We start from the raw sequence: 11988 nt of genomic DNA on the forward strand, positions 1-11988 counted from the left end.
TACTAAACTGCAGTGGAAACGCAAACCGAGCCAAACCGAGCCGTGCCGTGCCGTACTGAGCCGTACCGAGCCGAGTCGTACGACGCAGTGGAAAAGCGCCATTAGTTAGGCTGGTGCGCTTGTGATACAGCTGTTCTGTGTTCTGATTAAAAGTTAAGACAGAGCGTCTTTTGTCTGTCGTTCTTCAAACATTACAGTAGACATATTTTGGTTTACAAACTGTATTGTTTCATCAGTTAGTCACGTTAGCACTCGGCTAACGTATCCACCATTATTGTTTTAAGTGTTCACAGTTTAGCAGCTAAACTTTAGCTGTGGGCACGATTCGCTTGCATAAGTGTTTTTGTATATTATGTCATTATTATAAGAACGGATTGGAGCACTAGGTTTATCCTTGTTCTATGTAAAGGTGCTTTGTCAATGCTAGCGCTCGCTAACTTGCTCAAGGACTTCTCTGTGTGCCAGTCACAACAGGCTTGGCCAGCTGAACAATCAGAGCAGAGTAGGCTTATGGAAGGGAGGGGTTTGCTCCGAACTTGCTTGGAATGAATCGTTTCGAAATCATTGGCAAATGACTCTAATATTAAATGTATGTTCTGAGAAAATTACAATGTTTTCTGACCTTAGATGCATTTAAACCTGTTGTAGGGGACTCCGACACAATATTAGGACACCTTTAAAATACCATATGACCTGCCCTTTAATTTTTCCACCTTGACTCGTACTGCACAAAAAGTGGTTCAATAATGTTGAATGTTACAGGGACTGATTATTGCAAATGCAGATCCCACTGTGTTCTGGTTAAATAATTTTTATTTATTTATTTATTTATTTATTGCTAAGGTTTGCATATGGATGTGTGTTCTTTGACAGCTTTCCTAAAAATATATCCTATTACTAAAATAAGAAATATCCCAATATATCACCTTGCTTACAGTATCGCAATGTATCGCAACCCCTGTATCGTGATGCGTATCGTATCGCCAGATTCTTGCCAGTACACAGCCCTACAGATATGATAAATGAGGAAAAAGTGTGACAACATAAAAGAGAACTGAATTCGGTCCGGTTTTCTGAGCGCGCACACCTGAATCATGCACACAGAAAAGCACCTCTCACACAACGCACAAGTACTGAATTCAGTTCTCTTTCACGTCGCATGAACGGAGAAATACACAAAATTGTTGAATTGTCCGTTCTGACGAGTATTCACGTAAACCTATTCGGTTACGTCTTAAGTGAATGTAAATAGTTGGGAGAATATCGGATGTGTATCAGTATAATGCACCAGTGCATTCGGTTTTAAAGGGACAGCAGCCTCATTTAGTTGCTGTTTTCTGTGTCATTAATGTTAATCAAGCAACAAAAGAAAGAGAGACAATCACTCACTACTCTTGACTGAATTACTTTAAAGGTGCAATAGGTGATTGTCTTCAGAAAAAAATTTTTGTTATGCTGGTTGAAAGTCTTTTCACATCCCGATAGCAATCATTAAGTTAAGTGGTCTAAATGTATTTATCTGTATTTATATATTCTGTGGAAGGCGTAGGACCAAGAAATGTTCGTCCGATCAAACACTCGGTCCGAGCGTTTTAATTGGCTTTCCTACCTGCCTGTCAACATATGTATTGGCATACCTCTGCGCACCCAGTTCGCGCAGATCGGATACGTCATCAGCGCGTTCACGCAAGCTGTGCAGACTGAGCGAGAATGGCAGACAAACATCAACAACCCGATCTTCCTTCCTGGTATTGTAGTACTTTTAAAGTTTTCTCACTGGTGAATGACACATGATGTAGCCCAGCGGTTCCCAATTCCAGTCCCCCCCCCCCGATCGATATGATCCCTACACAGTGACTGCAGGGAGGGTGTGACGTTTGCTTTCAGTGCTATCAGGCTAAAGTTAGCATTTTCCAAGATCTCCTACTGCACCTTTAATAACCCTAATAAGGATTAATCTAAATTTATTTATGTAAATAATTGTCTCTTTGAATGAATGAAGAATGTGGTAAGTTGTTATAAAGAATGAATATTATGATCATTGGTGTTTCATTGAAAACTACCATAGATTTAGTTGACTAACATCATGATATTTAGTCGACTAAAACTAAAACAATTCAGATGACTAAAATATGACTAAAACTAAATGGCATTTTAGTCAAAAGACTAAATGAAAGTTTGCTGTCAAAATTAACACTGGTGTGGAAGAAGTATGCAAGAGAACGATACTGATGCTTTGCACCACTGATAAAAACTAGATATGTACATTTTCTGAAGAAAATGTGAGTGGTACTTACCGTGGCAAAACTCGGCACTAGGCACCAATACTAACCCTAATCATGTTAACATCATGGGTAAAAAAACCCCTGCAAATTGTGATAGCATTGTCACAACCTTAACCCTAACATGAAATTAGCATGCTGTTAGCATGATGCTAATGTGTTTTTAACAAGATAACTTGATTAGCATGATGCTAGCAACATAATAACACGATTAGCATGTTGTTAACATAAAGTTAGCGTGATTAGCATGTTGCGATCATGATGCTATCATGTTTTAACAAGATGCTAACATGTTTACCTTTATGCTAATATGGTTAACGTGTCATTTAGCACGATGTTACCATGCTATTAGCATGTCTTAGCACTTAGCTAGGTGGTCTGATTTACTCTTAGCTGCCATCTTGTTTTCCAAACCAAGAGTTGTATTATGTTTTAACTTGTATATTATAGGGATGCACAATATATCTGCCACCATATCGGTATCGGCTGATAAATGTTCATTTTTGCTGTTATCGTTATTGACCTGATAAAAAAATCTGGGCAAAATGTTAAAGAAACACTCCACTATTTTTGAAAAAAAAAATAAAATGTCCAACTCCCCTAGAGTTAAACAGTTGAGTTTTACCATTTTCGAATCCATTCAGCCATCTCCGGGTCTGGCGGTAGCACTTTTATCTGTAGCTTAGCATAGATCATTGAATCTGATTAGACCGTTAGCATCTCTCTCAAAGCCGATAAATAATGCATTATTTCCTTCAGAGACAACTCAGATGTGCACTGTTCGCCATGTGGGTTTTGAATTGCTTGAAATATGATTTGAATCACTTCGAAAAGGAAATGCTCTGTATGTTGCACTTAACTGTAAGTCTGTCATATAGGCTACATAAAATCAGAATGAGAACATTACTGTAAAATAATGTTGTGTAATATTTGTGAGCCGTGTTTAGTGTGCGAAGTATTATTATTATTATTATTATTATTATTATGGTAAGAGCATATCCACAACGGAGCTACACCTTGATGACTAGAACAGTTAAATTAGCTTGTGCATTTGCAGCCTTTTGTGCTATTTTATGTTGTAGTATTATTATTATATATATGTATGTATGTGTGTATACAGTGTATGCAGTGGGAAAAGACCAGAGTATAGTGTCAGGTGATATCCATGCCACTGTGACAAGAAGGAAGACATAAGTGTATCTTTGTGTGAAACTAATGAAAACTGCTTCAATGATTGATTGGGCTGTGAACTAATTGAAATGCGTCTGACTCACTGTCATAATTCATGTGCATTTTCTCTTGATTTCTCTCTATTTCTCTGTAGGAAGGTGCATCTGCTAGAAAGGCCCAAACACCAGCTCTGCAGCCTGTTCCCAGACCAGGTATGGATGAACTCCTTGAAGTTTAAAGAAATATTCTGTGTAACGTGATACAGCTGAAATATTGCAAATGTGACGTTATCACTTATAGACAGTTATTTAATTTCTCTGTTACTTTTTAAAACGGGAAACATTTTTGCAGCCATAACTGCAGCAAGATGGAAGTTTTTTTTTGTTTTTTTTTTCCAGTCTGAGAACGGTTTATGTTCCTGAACAAAACCTATACGTATTTCACTTATGTATTGTAATTCAAAATAATTTCTTCTACTTTGATACCAAGAGATCTTATTCCATTTGTTGACAATAGTGGCGTTGGAAATGACACACTTCACCTTCACCCTCTTCTTGACCACTTAAAGGAGTAGTTCACTTTCAGAATGAAAATTCTGTCACCATTTACTCACCCCCCACTTTTTCCAAACCTGTATGAGTTTCTTTCTTCTGTTGAACACAAAAGAAGATATTTTGAAAAATGTTGGGATCTGAACAGTTGATGAGCACCATTGACTTCCATAGTAGGAAAAAAAATACAATGGAAGTCAATGGTGCTCATCAACTGTTCAGATTCCAACATTTTTCAAAATATCTTTTGTGTTCTTTGAGCATCTGCATAATTTTAGATACACATATGAAATATTCAACATGTTTATCTAATGACTACAAATTTTCATAGTGGTAGCATGTGCATAAATTATTTCTAATATTCTTTTCAAATTATTTCTGGCCAGAATAACAATGTGTCCATATTTGGAGTGTTTTTATTTTATTTATTGTTTTTATGTATGTATTTATTTATTTATTTTTGTCTTGTCTTTAGTCTCAAGCAAGACCCCCGCCTAACCAAAAGAAAGGTACGTCTTTAACAACATGGATGAGGAAGGGAAATATACTGTTTTGAACAAACATGTCTATCAAATTATGTGGTTTTTATACCAATATGTAGTGCAAAAAAACAAAAACTTGAGGACATGGAGACAGAATTCAGGAAAGCTGTAAAGTGAATATACATCTTTCTCTAGAATATATATATTAAGGATGCACGATATTATCGGACTGATATTGGAATCGGCCGCTCTCAAGCAAGACCCCCGCCTAACCAAAAGAAAGGTACGTCTTTAACAACATGGATGAGGAAGGGAAATATACTGTTTTGAACAAACATGTCTATCAAATTATGTGGTTTTTATACCAATATGTAGTGCAAAAAAACAAAAACTTGAGGACATGGAGACAGAATTCAGGAAAGCTGTAAAGTGAATATACATCTTTCTCTAGAATATATATATTAAGGATGCACGATATTATCGGACTGATATTGGAATCGGCCGATAATGGCTTTAAATGTAAATATCGGCATCGGCCCGATATGAAAAATTATTCCGATATGAAAAATTATGCAGATAAGAGGAATACGTTAACTCGCATGTGCTCAGGGTGTGCTAGTGATTAGGTCACATCAGCAGTGTGGCTCATTCTTGAAGCCAAGATTTGTCTGAATGGTGATTAGATTCACTCTTTTGGATCGCTGCATTAAATCTGTGAAAGCACGTACAGAATGACGCGTTCGGTGTATGATAGAGTAAACCGTAATAGCACGTGCAGTGGCAGCAGCGCAGCCTCCCCCAGGTCCTAACGCCCGTTTTGTAAGGAGTTTTAATCTGTAGTGGGCGCTGTTGGCCTACTTCTAATTAAATTAAAAGTAAAATCGCCTACACAAATAACATTTAGACTGTTTCTGATTAAATAAAGCAGTAATTGATGTCATAAAATAATGAGTATGTTTTGATTTAAAGGTCAGAAGCTATAGCTTACATGAAAAAAATCACAAACATGACACTTGTAAATTAAATAATTTTATATATTGTGGCATCGTGAGAGGCTGTGTCATATAGGGAAGGTACGTGCCATCTAGTTGGCTGCAGCATGGGGACTACAAACCAAGATGGCCACCTGGTCCCGAACTACAGTTACCAAGTTCCTCAGCGGGGGAGAGTTAGGAGTGAAGGAAAAAAGCTGGTGATGAGCTGGGAACAAAAGGGACTTTGATTCTTCTTGTGAGTGTGTGTGGAGAGAAGCTGGATGAGTTCTTCCTATGTTGTAACCTTTGGCTTTTGGATTTGATAAAAAAAAAAAAAGAGAGAAACTTGTAGCTTGACCTCAGCCTGGACTCAATTTGTGAAGCAACCCACACTTTGGTGATACCCTACCTCTCACAATGCCATAATATTCTGATGTATTAATGTGTAATATGTTTTATTTTTTAAACATCATAAGCTCTAAAAGATTTTCAGAATTTTTACAACAATTTTGCTTTAGACCATCTACAAATGTTAAATCTTAAAATAAAATGTTAGGGTTAACTGCATCTTACTGGGAAAAAAAATGCGATTGATATATAGTTTATTTATAGTTATTTACAATGCTTCGAGACTTAGTGAGTTGACTTGATCATCCTGTGTTGAGTAAAAACCTGAATTTAAAATGCATGTATCGTTATTATTCATTTATCATACTGCAAGATCACTGCAGTTAGCTAGTTTATTTTTAACAACAAATTTTTTTACAGGTTCTAGAACTCCAATTGTCATCATCCCTGCAGCTACAACATCTTTAATCACAATGCTCAACGCTAAGGATCTCTTACAGGACCTCAAGTAAGTGCTGATTAGATGATTCAACGTAAAGTTATTACTAAATTCAAACATCTATTAAATTAATTTCTAAAATTGATTTTTATCAAACAACAAACGTCCCTCATTCTTGTTGGATTATTACAGGTGTTTTCAGTCAAATTGACATGAGAACATGAAGTGATAGGTCACCATGACCTAAGGTCAACCAGCTTAGACCAGTCAAACCAGTGGTTCTTGGGCGCCAGGTGCAGCTAATATGTTCACTCATCTTCCTCCTCCTCCTTATTTCAGAACTATAACGGAATGAGGAAGTTAGATGAGTAAAAACAACGGCTTGGCTTGATGAAATGCTTTTTGACAAAATCAACAAATGGTGATTAACAGAAAAAGTGAGATGATAGTCCGTTTGTGAGCTTGATTTCCTGAAGGCGAGCTTAAACAGTGTTATGCACTTGGTTAGGGCATTATAGCGATAATGAAAAAATCCAGAGCATAAATCGACAAGTGTCTGCGACGCAGGTTATGTAAATACAGCTGCACCAGCCAAACCAAACAACTTCACTAAACTTTATTTGTAGTGCTTCTCCATCCAATAATCAACTGAGCTTCGTTACTTTTTATAAGAATCAGTCTCCGCTTTGAAATTGTCCATTTAAACAATAAATGGCATTTTGATGCTCTTTAATGTGGGATGACAGATCACTCGACCATCTCTTCTCCATCTCCTCTTTATTACTAGTTACAGCATGAAGTAAACATGAATGAACATGGAAGGTATGTCGACACATACAGACATTGTGTTGCTGCCTTCATTCTTGGCACCATAAAGTTTTAAACTTTTAAAAATTAATGACAGAAGTTAATATATTTATTGGGGAAAATCGTTAGATTAATCGGCTATTAACGGCTCAGTAAATCCTGCTCCAAATGAATCTCTGTAAGTGCTGTGCGTTTAGGCCAAGCATGCACCAACCATCTTCTCAAATTTGTAATAAGAATCGTTTATAAATTTAACAAAAGAGAAGCTTTCAGGTCTCCTAGTGGTTTAACATTTAAAAGCAAAGAAATCAAGACGGCCGTAAATGTTAGTGTTAAATTCTACAGTTCTAAAAAGTTCTAAAACTAACAATGGGAACGTGGTCTGAGACGAATGAAGTAGAATTAAATATCAAGATAATTTTAATTTAATTCACCCCCTCAAGTTTTTTTTTTTTTTTCCTCTCTCTCTTTGAAGAACCCACTGGATATATGAGGAAGCCTAATTTTAAGTAAAAGTAATGTAAATTATTACAATCTTGGCATTTTAATACATTTTATGAATATGTATTTGTCTAGTTATTATATTCAGGAAATTGTCACCTTTTTATTTAATTTTTTTACCCTGTCGAGTCATTGACAACAGATTGTCTTGTAACTTTCTCCATCCAAAGTAGTCCCCCTTCCCTTTAAATAAAAACGGATTCGACTGCTCTTTGGCTTGTGCTACTCTGGAACAGAAGTTAAAATGGAAAGGACTTGGGGACCTGTGTAATGAGTTCTTGTCTGCTCTCGAAGAAAGTCATCTTGTTTTATTTGCATTTCATTTGTTGTGCAGGTATATTGCTCATGAACTGGCTGTTTAGTACCCATGATTCTCTATAAGTGTTGATGATTTATAATTGACATTGCCCGTATACGGATGTGAAATATATTTCCAGTGTTCTAGTTTTAATTATGGTTGTGAATTCACTGTGACAAAGTATTTACAAGGCGTAGGTTGGGTTTTAACATTTAATAAGGACAATTTAGGACCAGAAGACTCCTGATTCTTGCCGTTTCAACTAATAATCATAACGAGATTACTGACATAATTTGGGAAAGAACATGTAAAGTTTAAGCTCTTCTCAGGCCTGTGCACGTACCTTCTGAGGTTATTGATTGGTTTATACTCTGTGCATGCAGTTGTGTGTTAGACAATGTCTGAAGAACTGTTCAGTTGACGTTCAATAATGAATGCAATTACTAATGTATATAAAGTGTATTTTATCTCGCTGTTAATTGTTTTTTCTTGGCAGGTTTGTCACGTCAGAGGATAAGAAGAAGCAGGGCATTCAGAGGGACAACGAGGTTCTGCTGCAGAGACGTAAAGATCAGGTTCAGCCAGGCGGTGCCACAATCAGCGTCACAGTACCCTACAGAGTGATCGACCAGCCGCTCAAACTCGCCCCACAGGACTGGTGAGCTCATCTATTACAGTATCTGGAAGCAGTGATTATAATTTTAAACGCACTGTTATATCAACAGGATTTGCCTGGTTCATTTTTGGACATTGTTAATAATAGATCCATTCCTAAACCTATTGAGTAGTGATTCAACAAAACGATTTTTTATTTTTTTTACCAAAAACAATAAAATATTTAATTTAATAATCAATTAAGCATTTTTTAAAATATAATCAACACTCAAATAAAGCGGAGTTGTATACAAACATTTAAATTGCACATTAAGTCAGTCTTTGTATACACTTTTTAATATTTTTTTTTTTTACTCCACTTGGTTGTGGTTTATGTAAACATTTAAGCTGTGGCTGTAATAACTTTTCATGACCGATCTATTCAGACATACTTTAAATTATGAAGACATCCCTAACAGGTTAAGTAAAAATATAATGAATATGTAATAAACTGCATATTATTAGCGAAGTGCTCTAAAGTTAAATCGTAGTCTCTTTGCGGTTAAAACACTTCTATAACATAAGACACAACGCTTAATGCAATTATTTGATGGTAGGTGCGCTACGAATAATGCTTAATAATGTTTTTAATCACTTGACTGAAAACTATAGACTAAAAGATTGATATTGTGATTTTAAGAATCAATATTGGTTCATCTAAATTAAGATCAAGTAAAGTTGAGAAATCAATGTTGTCAAATTAGCCATAGCATCCACACAGCAGACTTGTTTACCTGTTGTTGTTTTCCCGAAATATATGCTTCCTGTCAAAACATCCCATCTGAGAAACGCTAATTAAATGCCACTGTTTTGTCAATGCTTTCACCCCTCTAAAACCATTTCAGCCAAAACCGAAATTAGCAACCTCATAAATGACTGATGTTGTTGTTTGTTCACAGGGATCGTGTAGTGGCCGTGTTTGTCCAGGGTCCTGCCTGGCAGTTCAAGGGCTGGCCGTGGCTGCTGCCTGATGGATCCCCCGTGGATATATTTGCCAAAAGTGAGTTTAGTCAGGGGAGATGCAGCACATTATTTACTATACACCGCATTGATTACGTACAGGAAAGAGTGTTTTATGTCATGCTGATGTTCATTTTAGTCCGAGCCTTTCACCTGAAGTACGATGAGGCACGGATGGACCCAAATGTACAGAAGTGGGACGTGACTGTGCTGGAGCTGAGCCACCACAAACGACACCTGGACCGGCCTGTCTTCCTCCGCTTCTGGGAAACACTGGACAGGTCGTGATTGCAACTCCTGTGTCTGTCAAGCAATGACCTTTCAGTCTACCTTTAGCATGGCGCACACACTGGAGAGGAAGGGTTCTGACAGCACACTGCTGTATTTTTGATATTTTGGAATCAGAGAGTGTATTATATAGCGACGCTAATGGTTGTAGGCAAAGTTCATGGGTTTGATTCTCAAGTTTCTACAGGCGTCATCAGTGCTGTTAATAAGTACTTCATTAGTATTGGCCAGTGTTGTTATCTACATAAAAACATGTTTGAGGTGCAATGAGGACAAAAATAAAATCTGTAATTATTATTATTTATTAGTGTTGCGCTCTATGACCAAAATCTCTACATTAATCAAATGAATTCTATGATATGCTGAATAATCATTTCAAATTAATTACATTTTTTTTGTGAGAAAACCCTGCCAAATGAAGAAAATTCAAAGACATTACTTTGATACTTTAGATACTAAATCAGAGATTTTTTTTCATGTTTTTGAAAAGTCTCTTCTGCTCATTTAGGCTGCATTTATTTAAAAATACAGTAAAAACAGTAATACTGTGGAATATTATTGCAATGTTAAATAACTGCAATTTAAAATTAGGGTTGGGTACCGAACTCTGTACTTTTAAGGGTACCGACCGAATTGCGTCGGTACTACAGTGTACCGATTCACGTTAAATCAATCGGTGCCAAATTTCGGTACCTGAGAACGCATCTGGGCGCATACGCTACAGAGAGAGAAAGAGAGACCCTGTGACGTGAGGTCACCCCTGCAACTCGTTCAAACAAATCACAGGGCAAGCCAAAATGTTCTGAAGTGTGGTTACATTTCTAGGGCCATATGGTTTCTGCGAAAACTCTGACGGGATTGTGGAGTTCATTCATAAAAACGTAATTTACTCTATAGCGCGGAATGCCACGGAATTCGTCAATTTTGGACGAATAAATCAAAAGTAGCCACTGCCACTTAATTCGAATCGCGATATAAGTGTCTGTGAATATTAAAATGCAAAAAGACGGTTTAAATATGAATACTGCATGTTCCGCTTGCCTCTGTATGTATGAATGGCGGAAACGCTGTTTTGTTTACTACTGAAGCACACGTGACGCTCGCGGTGATTTTCGGCCTCTGCGTCTCACTTTATGACGGCATGAACACAACTTAATCTCCAGAGCTGCTGTGAGAGTCACTTCACGAGAATTTTACCGTTTCATTTGAGAAAACTAGCATCATCATACTGTATACACACAGAAACTTCATGGCAACCGGTCAAAATAAAAGTACGGTTTAACAATGTAACAGAAATATATTACTCTTGTATTGCTTTTGTACAGTATAATGTACATCTTTAAATATTACATTTTTTATCAAATTTAAATAAAACAATTAAATGATAAAAATAAATATTACAACCAGATTAATCACTTGTAGAAAAAAATACAATTATTAGCCTATTAAAAAAATGTTTTAAAGGAATATTCACACAATTTTTCTTCCATGTATTAATTTCAACAGTAAACCTCAGTTTGTTTGCCAAAAAATAAAAGGGTTTAATTTTCATTTGATTTAAAATAGATGTTTAATGCCTTCATTTGATTTTCAAAAAAATGAAAACAAGAATTTCTGGGGGGAAAAAATAAATAAAGAAATAAAAAGTTTGTAGGGCCCTATCGTTCAAAATGTTGAAATTGAGACTTTTGGACTTATTTTTTCACTGAAATGTTTTTGTAATTACACAAAGTACTGAAAAAAGGTACAGTTGGGTACCGGCACCGAAATTCAGGTACTGATACCTGTACCTTACCGGTTAAAATGTGAACTGTACCCAACCCTATTTAAAATACGCTACCAGTCAAAGGTTTTTAATTTGAACAGTAAGCTTATTAATGTTTCAAAAAATTGTTAAAAACAGCGGAGTAGTAGGAGTAGTATTTTCTTTGATGAATAGAAAGTTCAGAAGAACAGCATTTTTATCTGAAATAGAAATCTTTTGAATCTTTTGAAAAAACACATTAAAAATCTTAGTTCAAAAACTTTTGACTGGTAGTGTGTATTAAAATAGAAAACAGTTTTGTTCCTGTGATGCAAAGCTGAATTTTCAGCATCATTACTCCAGTCTTCAGTGTCACATGATCTTCAGAAATCATTCTAATATGCTGATTTGCAGCTCCAGAAACATTTCTGATTATTATCAATGTTGAAAACGGTTGTGCTGCTTCATATTTTTGTGGAAACTTTTTTTT

At 36.1% G+C, this 11988-nt stretch overlaps 1 protein-coding gene across 1 annotated transcript in view; it reads left to right on the forward strand.

Annotated features, from left to right (window-relative positions):
• The window catches only part of LOC107711678 (parafibromin-like), a 52592-nt gene that overhangs the window by 27381 nt on the left and 13223 nt on the right, over window positions 1-11988 (forward strand). Inside the window, exons 8-14 of the mRNA XM_016516695.1 lie at window positions 3607-3664; window positions 4024-4025; window positions 4479-4512; window positions 6228-6315; window positions 8349-8510; window positions 9406-9506; window positions 9606-9747. Coding sequence (XP_016372181.1) covers window positions 3607-3664; window positions 4024-4025; window positions 4479-4512; window positions 6228-6315; window positions 8349-8510; window positions 9406-9506; window positions 9606-9747 — 587 coding nt within the window. The remainder of the gene's footprint in view (window positions 1-3606; window positions 3665-4023; window positions 4026-4478; window positions 4513-6227; window positions 6316-8348; window positions 8511-9405; window positions 9507-9605; window positions 9748-11988) is intronic.

This window comes from Sinocyclocheilus rhinocerous, unplaced genomic scaffold, assembly GCF_001515625.1.
Source record: "Sinocyclocheilus rhinocerous isolate Xijiao unplaced genomic scaffold, SAMN03320098_v1.1 scaffold807, whole genome shotgun sequence".
In the NCBI taxonomy this organism is placed as follows: domain Eukaryota; kingdom Metazoa; phylum Chordata; class Actinopteri; order Cypriniformes; family Cyprinidae; genus Sinocyclocheilus; species Sinocyclocheilus rhinocerous.